Source organism: Ranitomeya imitator, chromosome 6 (assembly GCF_032444005.1).
Source record: "Ranitomeya imitator isolate aRanImi1 chromosome 6, aRanImi1.pri, whole genome shotgun sequence".
In the NCBI taxonomy this organism is placed as follows: Eukaryota; Metazoa; Chordata; class Amphibia; order Anura; family Dendrobatidae; genus Ranitomeya; species Ranitomeya imitator.
Genome location: NC_091287.1, coordinates 18894409 through 18912694, shown reverse-complemented (window position 1 = coordinate 18912694; position 18286 = coordinate 18894409). Strand labels below are relative to the sequence as shown.

General features: G+C 43.1%; 1 protein-coding gene across 1 annotated transcript in view; it reads right to left on the bottom strand.

Annotated features, from left to right (window-relative positions):
* The window catches only part of KLHL40 (kelch like family member 40), a 56595-nt gene that overhangs the window by 9594 nt on the left and 28715 nt on the right, over positions 1–18286 (bottom strand). The window contains exons 2-4 of the mRNA XM_069729265.1: positions 11693–11853; positions 4458–4565; positions 3639–3824 (exon numbers count right to left, since the gene is read on the bottom strand). Of these exons, the coding sequence (XP_069585366.1) occupies positions 3639–3824; positions 4458–4565; positions 11693–11853 (455 nt within the window). The remainder of the gene's footprint in view (positions 1–3638; positions 3825–4457; positions 4566–11692; positions 11854–18286) is intronic.

Here is an 18286-nt window from a genome sequence, read left to right as displayed (position 1 = left end):
TACCTTAGTCCCCCACACCCCCAGTGATGCATATATTTATAGCTTAGTCCCCCAGACCCCCAGTGATGATTATATTTATACCTTAGTCCCCCACACCCCCAGTGATGCATATATTTATAGCTTAGTCCCCCAGACCCCCAGTGATGCTTATATTTATACCTTAGTCCCTAGACCCCCAGTGATGCTTATATTTATACCTTAGTCCCCTAGACCACCAGGGATGCATATATTTATACCTTAGTCCCCCACACCCCCAGTGATGCTTATATTTATAGCTTAGTTCCCTAGACCCCCAGTGATGCTTGTATTTATACCTTAGTCCCTAGACCCCCAGTGATGCTTATATTTATACCTTAGTCCCTAGACCCCCAGTGATGCTTATATTTATACCTTAGTCCCCCACACCCCCAGTGATGCTTATATTTATACCTTAGTCCCCCAGACCCCCAGTGATGCTTATATTTATAGCTTAGTTCCCTAGACCCCCAGTGATGCATATATTTATACCTTAGTCCCCCAGACCACCAGGGATGCTTATATTTATACCTTAGTCCCCTAGACCACCAGGGATGCTTATATTTATACCTTAGTCCCCTAGACCCCCAGTGATGATTATATTTATAGCTTAGTTCCCTAGACCCCCAGTGATGCTTATATTTATAGCTTAGTTCCCTAGACCCCCAGTGATGCTTATATTTATACCTTAGTCCCCTAGACCCCCAGGGATGCTTATATTTATACCTTAGTCCCCCAGACCCCCAGTGATGCTTATATTTATAGCTTAGTTCCCCAGACCCCCAGTGATGCTTATATTTATACCTTAGTCCCCCAGACCCCCAGTAATGCTTATATTTATACCTTAGTCCCCCAGACCCCCAGTGATGCTTATATTTATACCTTAGTCCCCCAGACCCACAGTGATGCTTATATTTATACCTTAGTCCCCTAGACCCCCAGTGATGCTTATATTTATACCTTAGTCCCCCAGACCCCCAGTGATGCTTATATTTATACCTTAGTCCCCCAGACCACCAGGGATGTGTATATTTATACCTTAGTCCCCCTGACCCCCAGTGATGCTTATATTTATACCTTAGTCCCTAGACCCCGAGTGATTATTATATTTATACCTTAGTCCCCTAGACCACCAGGGATTCTTATATTTATAGCTTAGTTCCCTAGACCCCCAGTGATGCTTATATTTATACCTTAGTTCCCCAGACCCCCAGTGATGCTTATATTTTTACCTTAGTCCCCCAGACCCCCAGTGATGCTTATATTTATACCTTAGTCCCCCAGACCCCCAGTGATGCTTATATTTATACCTTAGTCCCCCAGACCCACAGTGATGCTTATATTTATACCTTAGTCCCCCAGACCCCCAGTGATGCTTATATTTATACCTTAGTCCCCCAGACCCCCAGTGATGCTTATATTTATACCTTAGTCCCCCAGACCCCCAGTGATGCTTATATTTATACCTTAGTCCCCCAGACCCCCAGTGATGCTTATATTTATACCTTAGTCCCCCAGACCCACAGTGATGCTTATATTTATACCTTAGTCCCCCAGACCCCCAGTGATGCTTATATTTATACCTTAGTCCCTAGACCCCGAGTGATGATTATATTCATACCTTAGTCCCCTAGACCACCAGGGATTCTTATATTTATAGCTTAGTTCCCTAGACCCCCAGTGATGCTTATATTTATACCTTAGTTCCCCAGACCCCCAGTGATGCTTATATTTATACCTTAGTCCCCCAGACCCCCAGTGATGCTTATATTCATACCTTAGTCCCCTAGACCACCAGGGATTCTTATATTTATAGCTTAGTTCCCTAGACCCCCAGTGATGCTTATATTTATACCTTAGTTCCCCAGACCCCCAGTGATGCTTATATTTATACCTTAGTCCCCCAGACCCACAGTGATGCTTATATTTATACCTTAGTCCCCCAGACCCCCAGTGATGCTTATATTTATACCTTAGTCCCCCAGACCCCCATAGTAACATAGTAACATAGTAACATAGTTAGTAAGGCCGAAAAAAGACATTTGTCCATCCAGTTCAGCCTATATTCCATCATAATAAATACCCAGATCTACATCCTTTTACAGAACCTAATAGTTGTATGATACAATATTGTTCTGCTCCAGGAAGACATCCAGGCCTCTCTTGAACCCCTCGACTGAGTTTGCCATCACCACCTCCTCAGGCAAGCAATTCCAGATTCTCACTGCCCTAACAGTAAAGAATCCTCTTCTATGTTGGTGGAAAAACCTTCTCTCCTCCAGACGCAAAGAATGCCCCCTTGTGCCCGTCACCTTCCTTGGTATAAACAGATCCTCAGCGAGATATTTGTATTGTCCCCTTATATACTTATACATGGTTATTAGATCGCCCCTCAGTCGTCTTTTTTCTAGACTAAATAATCCTAATTTCGCTAATCTATCTGGGTATTGTAGTTCTCCCATCCCCTTTATTAATTTTGTTGCCCTCCTTTGTACTCTCTCTAGTTCCATTATATCCTTCCTGAGCACCGGTGCCCAAAACTGGACACAGTACTCCATGTGCGGTCTAACTAGGGATTTGTACAGAGGCAGTATAATGCTCTCATCATGTGTATCCAGACCTCTTTTAATGCACCCCATGATCCTGTTTGCCTTGGCAGCTGCTGCCTGGCACTGGCTGCTCCAGGTAAGTTTATCATTAACTAGGATCCCCAAGTCCTTCTCCCTGTCAGATTTACCCAGTGGTTTCCCATTCAGTGTGTAATGGTGACATTGATTCTTTCTTCCCATGTGTATAACCTTACATTTATCATTGTTAAACCTCATCTGCCACCTTTCAGCCCAAGTTTCCAACTTATCCAGATCCATCTGTAGCAGAATACTATCTTCTCTTGTATTAACTGCTTTACATAGTTTTGTATCATCTGCAAATATCGATATTTGCAGTGATGCTTATATTTATACCTTAGTCCCTAGACCCCGAGTGATTATATTTATACCTTAGTCCCCTAGACCACCAGGGATTCTTATATTTATAGCTTAGTTCCCTAGACCCCCAGTGATGCTTATATTTATACCTTAGTTCCCCACACCCCCAGTGATGCTTATATTTATACCTTAGTCCCCCAGACCCCCAGTGATGCTTATATTTATAACTTAGTCCCTAGACCCCCAGTGATGCTTATATTTATACCTTAGTCCCCCAGACCACCAGGGATGTGTATATTTATACCTTAGTCCCCCAGACCCCCAGTGATGCTTATATTTATAACTTAGTCCCCCAGACCCCCAGTGATGCTTATATTTATACCTTAGTCCCCCAGACCCCCAGTGATGCTTATATTTATACCTTAGTCCCCTAGACCACCAGGGATGCTTATATTTATACCTTAGTCCCCCAGACCCCCAGTGATGCTTATATTTATATCTTAGTCCCCCAGACCCCCAGTGATGCTTATATTTATACCTTAGTCCCCCAGACCACCAGGGATGCTCACCTTTATATCTTAGTCTCCCGTAGACCATGAGGGATGCTTACATTCATACACTAGTCCCCTGGACCACCGGGGATGCTTCAGTTAACCCTTCAGTGCCCTCCCACTCCAGAGCCCCACATTGACTCACTTATTGGCTCTGATATCATAGACTTCCATGGTGTTGGTCAGGCCGGTGTCAGTGACGCCTGCAGCGATGTAGATTTTTCCGTTATGAAGCGCAGCCCCAAACAACGACCGCGCCGTCTTCATCGGGGCCAGATCCTTCCACTCAAACTTCTTGGGGTTGTAAACACACAATCGGTTCAGACATTTTCTACACGGAGACATGGAAATAAAAATGTCACAAAAACATTAAAGACAATTCTAACATATTAAGAAAAATAAAACATGCCTGCATCAGTTGGACTCGTTCATTTCCCTATGACAACTCTTCCGGCTCCCGTGCTCTGACTGCCGGATCACTTCTTCTAGTTCACGTAAAACAAGATCTGTTCGGGATCATTTCAGGTTGGTCAATGAACCACCTAAGGCCATTGACAGGAAGTGTTGTCATGGGGAGAAGATTGTAACTAAATTAGATTCATCATAAATAGAGACAATCCTCTTCCAGAAATGTGTGTAAGCGCAGATTGTGGGTCTGGACACAGCCTTCGGGGTGGGGGGCTGCGCTATGTCCAGAGCTCTCCCGCGGCCTGTCCCCCCTCACAGCAGACAGGCTCAGTGCAGTCAGAGGGAGAGAACCTGCAGCTGCATCCCCCCCCTGCACCATTATTCTCTGTGTTTCCCCAGATCAGAGGACACGACTTTTCTCCTCTCTGATCTACAACATCATGTCCCTCCGCAGCGCCAGACTCCAATGAGTCGTCTCATCAGCAGAAGTCAGGGCTTCACTAATGGGGGCTTCACTAATGGGGGCTTCAATACGGATACAACATGTCGTACTCACTTGTCGGCGTCCTTTCCCCCGATTACATAGACAAGGTTTTCATGTGAAACCACAGCGTGGCCGTACACCTGGTAAGGTAAAGGGTCCGACTCGCCCCATTTAAAGGACCTGAAAATGAGGAAAGCGAAAATTAACACAAAGTTTCACCACCGGAAACAAACCATAAATGCTCCTTTAATTGCTGCTTTACTTTGCCGGGTCTTCAGCTGGGGGGCTGCATATGGCTGCGGCCACTGTCCACCTCCCGGCTCAGCCCACAACATAGGGCCCGAGGGCCGCCGAGGGATGCTGTGCTGCCCGCGGAGCTGTCCGGGATGCGCCGGCTCCTTCTTCCTATATTCAAATGTATTTGCGTCTTTCAGACACTGCGACGCTGTGCATGTTATTTTAGATAAGGGGTCGGGGAGGACGGGGGTTGTGTTACTATAAGGGCACATAATGTGACAATTTGGGGCATTATGGAGGCAATTAGAGGGGATTGTGAAAGAGGGCAAAGTATAACGAGGGACTGTGGGATAGCGGGACTTGAAAGGAGGCAGTTTGGGGGATATGGAAAGGAACAGTATGTGTAGGGGCTATTATGTGGGGGAGATATTATACTGAGGTGCAGTGTGGGGGGATATTTTGGAGAATGACTCTTATAAAATATTATACAATTGGGGAGATATTTTGGAAAAGGACTATGTGAGGGTGGTATTTTATAGTAACATAGTTATTAAGGTTGAAGGAAGACTTTAAAGGGACACTGTCACCTGAATTTGGAGGAAACAATCTTCAGCCATGGAGGCGGGGTTTTTGTGTTTTTGATTCACCCTTTCCTTACCCTCTGGCTGCATGCTGGCTGCAATATTGGATTGAAGTTCATTCTCTGTCCTCCGTAGTACATGTCTGCACAAGGTGCAATCTTGCCTTGCGCAGGCGTGTACTACGGAGGACAGAGAATGAACTTCAATCCAATATTGCAGCCAGCATGCAGCCAGAGGGTAAGGAAAGGGTGAATCAAAAACACAAAAACCCGCCTCCATGGCTGAAGATTGTTCCCTCCAAATTCAGGTGACAGTGTCCCTTTAAGTCCATCTAGTTCACCCCATAGCCTAACCTAACATGCCCTAACATGTTGATCCAGAGGAAGGCAAAAAAAACCCATGTGGCAAAGAGTAAGCTCCACACTGGGGAAAAAAATTCCTTCCCGACTCCACATACGGCAATCAGACTAGTTCCCTGGATCAACGCCCTATCAAGGAATCTAGTGTATATACCCTGTAACATTATACTTTTCCAGAAATGTATCCAGTCCCCTCTTAAATTTAAGTAATGAATCACTCATTACAACATCATATGGCAGAGAGCTCCATAGTCTCACTGCTCTTACAGTAAAGAATCCGCGTCTGTTATTATGCTTAAACCTTCTTTCCTCCAGACGTAGAGGATGCCCCCTTGTCCCTGTTTCAGGTCTATGATTAAAACGATCATCAGAAAGGTCTTTGTACTGTCCCCTCATATATTTATACATTAACATAAGATCACCCCTTAGTCTTCGTTTTTCCAAACTAAATAGCCCCAAGTGTAATAACCTATCTTGGTATTGCAGACCCCCCAGTCCTCTAATAACCTTGGTCGCTCTTCTCTGCACCCGCTCCAGTTCAGCTATGTCTTTCTTATACACCGGAGACCAGAACTGTGCACAGTATTCTAAGTGTGGTCGAACTAGTGACTTTTATAGAGGTAAAATTATATTCTCCTCATGAGCATCTATGCCTCTTTTAATGCATCCCATTATTTTATTTGCCTCTGTAGCAGCTGCCTGACACTGGCCACTGAACATGAGTTTGTCATCCACCCATACACCCAGGTCTTTTTCATTGACGGTTTTGCCCAGAGTTTTAGAATTAAGCACATAATTATACATCTTATTACTTCTACCCAAGTGCATGACCTTACATTTATCCCCATTAAAGCTCATTTGCCATTTATCAGCCCAAGCTTCTAGTTTACATAAATCATCCTGTAATATAAAATTGTCCTCCTCTGTATTGATTACCCTGCAGAGTTTAGTGTCATCTGCAAATATTGAAATTCTACTCTGAATGCCCCCTACAAGGTCATTAACAAATATGTGAAAAAGAAGAGGGCCCAATACTGACCCCTGTGGTACCCCACTGCTAACCGCTACCCAGTCCGAGTGTGCTCCATTAATAACCACCCTTTGTTTCCTATCCCTGAGCCAGCTCTTAACCCACTTACACATATTTTCCCCTATCCCCATTATTCTCATTTTATGTATCAACCGTTTGTGCGGCACTGTATCAAAAGCTTTTGAAAAGTCCATATACATCCACTACATCCACTGGGTTCCCTTGGTCCAGTCCGGAACTTACCAATTCATAGAAACTGATCAGATTAGTCTGACATGAACGGTCCCTAGTAAACCCGTGCTGATACTGGGTCATGAGGTTATTCCTCTTCAGATACTCCAGTATAGCGTCCCTTAGAATGCCCTCCAGGATTTTACCCACAGTAGAGGTTAAGCTTACTGGCCTATAATTTCCGAGTTCAGTTTTTGTCCCCTTTTTGAATATTGGCACCATATTTGCTATACGCCAGTCCTGTGGCACAGACCCTGTTATTATGGAGTCTCTAAAGATTAAAAATAATGGTCTATCAATGACTGTACTTAATTCCTGCAGTACTCGGGGGTGTATCCCATCCGGGCCCGGAGATTTGTCAGTTTTAGTGATTTTTAGACGCCGCCGCACTTCCTGCTGGGTTAAGCAGGTGACATTTAATGGGGAGTTTTTGTTATCACTGACCATTTTGTCTGCCATGGGATTTTCTTGTGTAAATACTGATGAAAAAAAGTCATTTAGGCCATGTTCACACAGTGCGTTTTTTACTGCGGAACCGCAGCGGTATTGCCGCTGCGGTTCCGCAGCAGTTTTCCATGCAGGGTACATAACAATGTAACCCTATGGAAAACAGTCACTGCTGTGCACATGGTCCGTAATTTCGTTTAAAAAGCCGCGCAGAATAGCTGCGGCAAAAAAGAAGGAGCATGTCACTTCTTTTTCCTGAACCGCAGCGGTTCTGCACCCATAGACCTCCATTGTGAGGTCAAAATCGCAGTAAAACCCGCAGATCAAAAATATATCTGCGGGTTTTACTGCGATTTGATGTGCAGAACCGCTGCAGCAGGAAGTGCGGGGGAGCGGGCGGAAGTGCGTGGGCGGAGTGTGGCTGCCCCCCCGTGCTCCGATCCCGCCCCCCCGTGCTCCGATGCCCCCCCCCCCGTGCTCCGATGCCCCCCCCAGTGCTCCGATGCCCCCCCCGTGCCCTAATCTCCCCCCCTTATACTTACCCGGCGTCCCGGTGTCCGTCCGGCCGTCTTCTCCCTGGGCGCCGCCATGTTGCAAAATGGCGGGCGCATGCGCAGTGCGCCCGCCGAATCTGCCGGCCGGCAGATTCGCTCCAAAGTGCATTTTGATCACTGAGATATAACCTATCTCAGTGATCAAAATAAAAAAATAGTAAATGACACCCCCCCCACTTTGTCACCCCCATTGGTAGGGACAATAAAAAGATTAAGAATTTTTTTTTTTTTTTTTTCACTAAGGTTAGAATAGGGGTAGGGGTAGGGTTAGGGGTAGGGTTAGGGTTAGGGGTAGGGTTAGGGTTAGGGGTAGGGTTAGGGTATTTTCAGCCATTTTAGCCCTAAAAAGCTTCCTAGGAAACACACAGTCTCTGCATAGAAAACTGCATAAAAAAAGGATAAAAAAACGCATCAAAAAACGCATCAAAAAACGCATCAAAAAAGGACAAAAAAAGGACCAAAAAAAGGACCTGCGTTTTCTGCCAAGAGCTGCAGTTTTTTAAAAAAACTGTCCTGAAAAAAAAAGGATGGAAATCCTGAACGTGTGAACATACCCTTAGCATATTGGCTTTTTCCTCATCCACCATTTCACCCAGACCATTTTTAAGGGGGCCAACACTATCATTTTTTAGATTCTTACTATTTATGTAGTTAAAGAATATTTTTGGGATTATTTTTACTCTCTCTGGCAATGAGTCTCTCTGTCTCAATCTTTGCTGCCTTGATTTGCTTTTTACAGAATTTATTTAATTTTTTGTATTTATTTAATGCCTCCTCACTACCTACTTCCTTTAATTCTCTAAATGCTTTCTTTTTGTCACTTATTGCGCCCCTTACAGCTCTATTTAGCCATATTGGTTTCCTCCTGTTTCTAGTATGTTTATTCCCATACGGTATATACTGTGCACAGGTCCTATCCAGGATGCTAATAAACGTCTCCCATTTTCTTTGTGTATTTTTATGTCTCAGGATATCGTCCCAGTTAATTGCACCAAGATCCTCTCGCATCCGTTGGAAATTTGCCCTCCTGAAGTTTAGTGTCCTTGTCACCCCTCTACTGCACATCTTATTAAAGGATACATGAAAACTTATTATTTTGTGATCACTATTCCCCAAGTGACCCCCAACCCTTATATTTGCTATGCGGTCCGGCCTGTTTGTTAATATTAGGTCTAGCAGTGCCCCCCTTCTTGTTCGGTCCTGAACCAGTTGTGAAAGGTAATTGTCTCTCATAGTTGTCAAAAACCGATTACCTTTGCTGGAACTGCAGGTTTCTGTTCCCCAATCTAATCAAGAGGGGCAATGTGGGGGCACATTTAATGATGATGCTTCTGGTGCTACATTCATGTACTGACAGTGATTCTGGCGCTGTATTCATGTACTGATGGTGATACTGGTGCTGAATTTACGTACTGACATTGTTTCTGGCACTGCCTGCATGTACTGACAGAGGTTCAAACGCTGCATTCATGTACTGACAGTGGTTTTGACACTGCATTCGTGTACTGATGGCAGTTCTGGTGCTGCATTCATATAATGCATGCTGGTGGTTGTGGTGCTGCTTTCATGTAATGATAGTGGTTCTGGCTCTACTTTTATGTACTGATGGTGGTTCTGATTCTGCATTCATGTACTGACAGTAGTTCTGGCACTGCATTCATCTACTGATGATAATTCTGGTGCTGCATTCATGCAATGCGGTGATAGTTTTGGTTATGTAATCATACAGCTCACAGCTCTTGTTACCAGCTACCGGCTCTTGTTATTGGTTCAGTATGGCACTGTGGCCCCCTGCTATAGAGATTAAAGCTACGAATACAAACAAATGAGTACACCCCACATCAAATACTACTACATCCAGTATTGTGTAGAACCCCCATGGTTTGTGAGGATGGCATCAGTGAGTGAGTCCTGGTGGCCATAAGACTGTCGAACTGCGGAGCTGGATTATATTTTCTCTTTGGGGGGCTACATTATATTCCATGTGGGGCTGCATTAGAGTATGAGGGTCTACATTATATTCTGTGGGAGGGGCTGCATTATACTCTATGAGAGGGCTTCCTTATACCCTATGAGGGGGCTGCATTATACCCTATGAGGGGGGCTGCATTATACCCTATGAGGGGACTGCATTATACCCTATGAGTGGGGCTGCATTAGACTCTGAGGGTCTACATTATATTCTGTGGGTGGGGCTGCATTATATTCTGTGGGAGGGGCTGCATTATACTCTATGAGAGGGCTTCATTATACCCTATGAGGGGGCTGCATTATACCCTATGAGGGGACTGTATTATACCTTATGAGTGGGGCTGCATTAGACTCTATGAGGGTCTACATTATATTCTGTGGGTGGGGCTGCATTATATTCTGTGGAAGGGGCTGCATTAAACTCTATGAGAGGGCTTCATTATACCCTATGAAGGGGCTGCATTATACCCTATGAGGGGGGGCTGTATTATACCCTATGAGGAGGCTGCATTATACCCTATGAGTGGGGCTGCATTAGACTCTATGAGGGTCTACATTATATTCTGTGGGTGGGGCTGCATTATATTCTGTGGAAGGGGCTGCATTAAACTCTATGAGAGGGCTTCATTATACCCTATGAAGGGGCTGCATTATACCCTATGAGGGGGGGCTGTATTATACCCTATGAGGAGGCTGCATTATACCCTATGAGTGGGGCTGCATTAGACTCTGAGGGTCTACATTATATTCTGTGGGTGGGGCTGCATTATATTCTGTGGAAGGGGCTGCATTAAACTCTATGAGAGGGCTTCATTATACCCTATGAAGGGGCTGCATTATACCCTATGAGGGGGGGCTGTATTATACCCTATGAGGAGGCTGCATTATACCCTATGAGGGGGCTGCATTATACCCTATGAAGGGGCTGCATTATACCCTATGAAGGGGCTGCATTATACCCTATGAGGGGGGCTGCATTTTACCCTATGAGGGGACTGCATTATACCCTATGAGTGGGGCTGCATTATATTCTGGGGGGCTGCATTATACCATATGCATATTCTGTGGGGGGGCTAGATTATACCCTATGAGGGGGCAATATTATATTCTATGAGGGGGCTGCATTATACTATATGAGGGCTGCATTATATTTTATGAGGGGGCTACTTTATATTCTATGAGGAGGCTACCCCAACCCCTGCTACATAATTAGGACGTGTACTACCTTATATTATACCCTGATATTAGCATGTTTTACCGCACAATTGGTGGTCTTGTATTTATTTCCATGTAGCTACATAGCGGGCCCCAAGAATGATTTTCTCTGGTGGGCCCAAGCTGCTCCAGTCCGACGCTGGATGGCACCAAGTCTTCTAGGCACAAAATGAACAAGTTGGCGACATATCAACGATTTTTTCTTGAAGAACATCTATGATGGAGTTCTGCAGAGACAAGTGGTCACTGCTCTCCATCCAACATCCATTTCTTGATGAACGGAGAAAGATCCATGTTACAATGTCGCCAACTTGTTCATTCCAGGCCGAGAAGACTCGGTGCCGTCCTTACACATCTTGGAAGTTACACAATACTACATGTAGTAGTTTTTAATGTGGGGTGCACTCATTTTTGCATCAACTAATGTGAGCAAAACTGAACATTTTGTAATAAAAGCTACATTATTTACCTTACTGTCGTATTATAGGTTACAAAAATGTTCTATGGAACTCAGTCTGGTCAAAAATTTGCAAACTGTTCTAGTGTTCAGTGAGATATTGATTAAAATCTTTCTTTTACAATGGCCGTACTCATTTAGGCTGATCACTATATATATATATATATATATATATATATATATATATAGTACAAAAAGTTATCATAGGTGAATATTACAACTCACGGTCTGTCGTAACACAACACAGAGTCCAGAGTCTGTTCTCCTTCCTTCAGCTCTTTCCCACCAATCAGGTAGATAGAATTTTCAGATTCTCCAAGGCCAAAAAGACACCTCGCAGACGGGACCGGAGGCATTCCCAGCCAATCAGAGTCCAGATGATCAAACTAAAAAAGACGTAAAAATAAAAAAGCTAAATATGTTATATCAGCTAACGGAAAACTCCGATCACAACAAATGTACAAGCAAATTACTGTAATACTGCTGAGTATAACTACTATAATACTGAAATAAAAGGTGAGAAGCCAGCGCTGCTTATGGTCAGAACGCAATACATAAAGAGCACATGCACATATTAATTTCTAACTGTATATCAAAATGTGACATTTAGCAAACAATTGATCAATTCTTTGAGCCACCCCACTACGCCAAGGCATTCTCATAATGGGGCAGTCCTACTCTGCGATTTTTATATTCGCTGTGCCATTATGTGTCTTTCTGGCGCCATGGCAGTGATTCTGAAATGCTACAGGTACAGTTTGCATTCAATATGGTCCTGCTTTTAATACATTTATGAGGCCGTAATGGCACAATCAATATAAAAAACGTAGAGTAGGACTGCCCCATTATGAGAATGCCTTGGCATGTGCACTTTATGCATTGCGTTCTGACCATAAGCAGCACTGGCTTCTCCCCTTTTATTTTGTATATTTACTATAATACTTGTTGTGAATTCTGCTCTTGGGTTCCCTCCAGTGGTTGTAGCTGGGAATGCAGTTGTCTCCGAGTCACCGTCCTGGCCAGGTGTATCTGCTAATTGCTGTTCTGACTGGGATATTTAAGTGTGCAGGATTCATTAGCCCTGGCCAGTTGTCAATGTTTCTTTGGAAGTATTGGATCTCTGCCTGGCCTCTCCTGCCTAGCTGCCAGTTCAGCAGAGATAAGTGTTTATTTCTTTAACAAATTCAGAAAGACCCTTTCTGAAAATTGCCGCCAAAGCATCATTATTCCATTTAGTCAACACAGACCATTTTCTGAATTTCTGACAATACAATTCAGCCGCCTCTTGCCCCTGAGACAGGGCCAACAAGGTCTTCTCAGCTTGATCCACCGAATTAGGTTCATCATACAGTAATCCTAACGCCTGAAAGAAGGAGTCTATATTAAGCAAAGCAGGATCCCCAGATTCCAGGGAAAATGCCCAATCCTGTGGATCACCACGCACCAGGGAAATGATTATTTTAACTTGTTGAATGGAATCACCGGAGGATCGAGGTTTCAATGCAAAAAACAGTTTACAGTTGTTTTTAAAACTCAAAAATTTGGACCTGTCACCAAAAAACAAATCAGGAGTAGGAATCTTCGGTTCTAAAGCCGGAGTCTGAACAATGTAATCAGAAATACCCTGTACCCTGGCAGCAAGCTGGTCTCCACGAGAAGCTAATTCCTGAACATTCATGCTAGCACAAGGCTCTTCAGCCACCAAGAGATTAAGAGGGAGGAGAAGACAAAGTAGACTGAAGAAAAAAAATGGCTCAAGACCTTTCCTCCCTTCTTCCGAGATGCATTTAACTCATTATTGGCCAGTTGTACTGTTATGATCAAGTGGCCTTGGAGCAGCATGAATAACTTTCACTGGAGTAGGTGGTCACTATACGGACCGCAAACTCTGATCTTAACACCGCAACTAGAAGTAGCCGTGGGGTGTGCCTAACAAAACCTAGACACCTCGACACAGCCGGAGAACTAAATACCCCTAAAGATGGAAATAGGAAAACTATCTTGCCTCAGTAGACCCCCAAAGGATAGGCAGCCCCCCACAAATAATGATTGTGAGTTGGAGAGGAAAAGACACATGCAGGCAGAAAACAGGCTTAGCAAAGGAGGCCACTTCTAGCTAAATAGAAAAGGACAGGACACTAAGCGGTCAGCATAAAAATACTACAAAAATATCCACAGCAGAAAATACAAAACTCCACCACCTAACTAAAGATGTGGAGAGTATAACTGCAACTCCAGAGAATCCAACCAGACTGAGAAAAGCAACTGACACAGTCAAAGCTGGAGCAAATAGAAACAAAAGATCAGCACTGAAAATAAGCACACAGCAAGTGTGCTTCAGAAAAAGAAATAAACACTTATCTCTGCTAAACTGGCAGCTAGGCAGGAGAGGCCAGGCAGAGATCCAATACTTCCAAAGAAACATTGACAACTGGCAAGGGCTAATGAATCCTGCACACTTAAATATCCCAGTCAGAACAGCAATTAGCAGATACACCTGGCCAGGACTGTGACTCGGAGACAACTGCATTCCCACCTACCACCACTGGAGGGAACCCAAGAGCAGAATTCACAACAAATACTGCTACCTATGTGCAAGAATATAACTACTATATTACTGCACCCTATGCACAAGAATATAACTACTATAATACTGCCCCTATGTACAAGATTATAACTACTATAATACTGCTCCTATGTACAAGAATATAACTACTATAATACTGCTCCTATGTACAAGATTATAACTACTATAATACTGCTCCTATGTACAAGAATATAACTACTATAATACTGCTCCTATGTACAAGATTATAACTACTATAATACTGCTCCTATGTACAAGAATATAACTACTATAATACTGCTCCTATGTACAAGAATATAAGTATTATAATACTGCTCCTACATACAAGAATATAACTGCTATAATACTGCCCCTTATTAGTACAGCTCTGTGATTTAGCAGCTACCCATGTGCTGTGTGAAGTCCCCATAACTGGCTCACATTTTTGCTGTTGCAGGACGTCATGATACACCCTCACCCTCCCTGCAGAAAAGCTGAATGGGTTCTTTAAAAGTTATAAGGAGGCGTCCTGAGTCAGGGCAGGGAGCCAGGCTGTTCTGTGACTATGCTGAGTAGGCATTTACTAATAGCCACCAACTGTCACACAAGCTGGAAATGACAACCACATCCAAACCTAACATTACCACTATGTACAGTAGATGCCCAGGTTATACCAGTTGTAAATTATCCTGTTTATTTTCTGCAATTATATATGCAGTATTGTTTTGTCCCCTTTGTAAAATATTTTGTATATCATTATAATAACTTTATAAACACTGCCTATCATTCTTGATTAAATATAAAATATCATACTTCTGTTCCTTTTGTTCTGTAAACCGCTCCCCTGAAAGCCATACGCTACCTACCAGGTCTCCAGTCAGTCTGTATAAACAACTGGTGGTGGTAGCGAGTAGTTCTTTGGTTAGGTCCCTTTCACACATCAGGTTTTTGCCGTCAGGCACAATTCGGCGAACTTTGAAAAAAATGGATCGGCAAAAGTTCCCGCCAGATCCGTTTTTTTTTCTCATAGACTTGTATTAGTACCGGATTGTGCCTGATGGCCACAAGTTTTATCCGTTTTTTGTAGATGTCCAGGTTATACCAGCTGGGTATATATAATTATATAGAGGAGATGCCCAGGTTATACCGGCTGTACATATATAATTATATTCAGGAGATGCCCAGGTTATACCGGCTGTACATATATAATTATATAGAGGAGATGCCCAGGTTATACCAGCTGTACATATATAATTATATTCAGGAGATGCCCAGGTTATACCGGCTGTACATATATAATTATATACAGGAGATGCCCAGGTTATACCGGCTGTACATGTATAATTATATACAGGAGATGCCCAGGTTATACCGGCTGTACATATATAATTATACATAATTACCAAAGTTTACATAATAAGGTAGGAAGTGACGCAAGAAGTAATAGAATAAAACAATTTTTTATTAACAAAAATGTTTAAAACAACCAATTTAGTATAAAAATAACAGGGAGATGGAAAGGGAATTGTAGGACCTCCAAAGAACTAATCAGCATGTGACACAAGAAGATGGTGATTTTTCGATAATATGTCTCCTCCCGGAAAAAGTGTTCCCGAAAGAGATTGAAAGAGTATATCTCAGAAAGGTGACGGGCGCTAAAGCGTCTCAAAGGTTTCAGCTCATAGTCCTCTATCTCACGGAGAAGAGAAACCAGGAAAGGCCTAACTCCACAGGTATTAACCTAACATAACAAATATGCAATTTAAAATTGCTGAAAACAGCTCACAAATGAGAGAACTAGAACAAATCGCAATCTATATTAGAACATAGAAATATCCTGTGGACTGTAATTACATGAACAACCACCAGATGGCAGGCACGTATAGGATAATATGCAATGCATAGGAAATATAGGGGTTAGGAGACAAGCGTGATGCAATGGAGCTGATAAAACATGATCAAAGGTTACCTGAGTCAAGAGGCTGGAAAGGAATGCAGCATAAAGATGTGGTTGTGTCAGCGTCCTGCGCTATATATAATTATATATAGGAGATGCCCAGGTTATACCAGCTGTACATATATAATTATATACAGGAGATGCCCAGGTTATACCAACTGTACATATATAATTATATACAGGAGATGCCCAGGTTATACCGGCTGTACATATATAGCTATATACAGGACATGCCCAGGTTATACCAGCTGTACATATATCATTATATACAGGAGATGCCCAGGTTATACCAGCTGTACATATATAATTATATAGAGGAGATGCCCAGGTTATACCAGCTGTACATATATAATTATATACAGGAGATACCCAGGTTATACCAGCTGTACATATATACAGTAACTATATACAGAAGATGCCCAGGTTATACCAGCTGTACATATATAATTATATACAGGACATGCCCAGGTTATACCGGCTGTACACATATAGTTATATACAGGAGATGTCCAGGTTATACCAGCTGTACATATATAATTATATACAGGAGATGCCCAGGTTATACCGGCTGTACATATATAGTTATATACAGGAGATGCCCAGGTTATACCAGCTGTACATATATAGTTATATACAGGAGATGTCCAGGTTATACTGGCTGTACTTATATAACTATATACAGGAGATGCCCAGGTTATACCAGCTGTACATATATCAGTATATACAGGAGATGCCCAGGTTATACCAGCTGTACATATATAATTATATACAGGAGATGCCCAGTTTATACCAGCTGTACTTATATAACTATATACAGGAGATGCCCAGGTTATACCAGCTGTACATATATAATTATATACAGGAGATGCCCAGGTTATACCAGCTGTACATATATAATTATATACAGGAGATGCCCAGGTTATACCAGCTGTACATATATAATTATATACAGGAGATACCCAGGTTATACCAGCTGTACATATATACAGTAACTATATACAGGAGATGCCCAGGTTATACCAGCTGTACATATATAATTATATACAGTAGATGCCCAGGTTATACCAGCTGTACATATATAATTATATACAGGACATGCCCAGGTTATACCGGCTGTACACATATAGTTATATACAGGAGATACCCAGGTTATACCGGCTGTACATATATAATTATATACAGGAGATGCCCAGGTTATACCAGCTGTACATATATAATTATATACAGGAGATACCCAGGTTATACCAGCTGTACATATATACAGTAACTATATACAGGAGATGCCCAGGTTATACCAGCTGTACATATATAATTATATACAGTAGATGCCCAGGTTATACCAGCTGTACATATATAATTATATACAGGACATGCCCAGGTTATACCGGCTGTACATATATAATTATATACAGGAGATGCCCAGGTTATACCGGCTGTACATATATAATTATATACAGGAGATGCCCAGGTTATACTGGCTATACATATATAATTATATACAGGAGATATCCAGGTTATACTGGCTGTACATATATAATTATATACAGGAGATGCCCAGGTTATACCGGCTGTACATATATAATTATATACAGGAGATGCCCAGGTTATACCGGCTGTACATATATAATTATATACAGGAGATGCCCAGGTTATACCGGCTGTACATATATAATTATATACAGGAGATATCCAGGTTATACCGGCTGTACATATATAATTATATACAGGAGATATCCAGGTTATACCGGCTGTACATATATAATTATATACAGGAGATGCCCAGGTTATACCGGCTGTACATATATAATTATATACAGGAGATATCCAGGTTATACCGGCTGTATACCCGCCCCCCAGCACACCACCACACATAATCCCGCTCCCCACCACATTACCATGCGAGGCTCCATCCCCACCAGGGTCGGACTGGCCTGGCGGGATACCGGGTAATTGCCCGGTGGGCCCCGATGATTGACAGACTGCGCCTTTAAAACGGTAAATGCTAGAGTCTATGGGCTCCTTCCAGGTGTGATGTCATTTCCAGGGGCGTGTCCTATCGGGAGGGGGCGTGTTTTCAGTCACATCATGAAGGCGGCAAAGCCAAGCAGCATGATTATAGCTTGTGGACGCCATGCCACATGGAGGTTAGTGGTTTCAGGGTGAAAAAATGCTACTTGCTGCTCGCTATTGGGGGGAGGCTCTGTGGTGGGCGACCTGCTTGTCTGTGTGGGGGGCACCGCTGCTGCTGTGGGGGACCCCAGTGGTGGGCTTTGTGGGGGGGGCACCGCTACTGCTG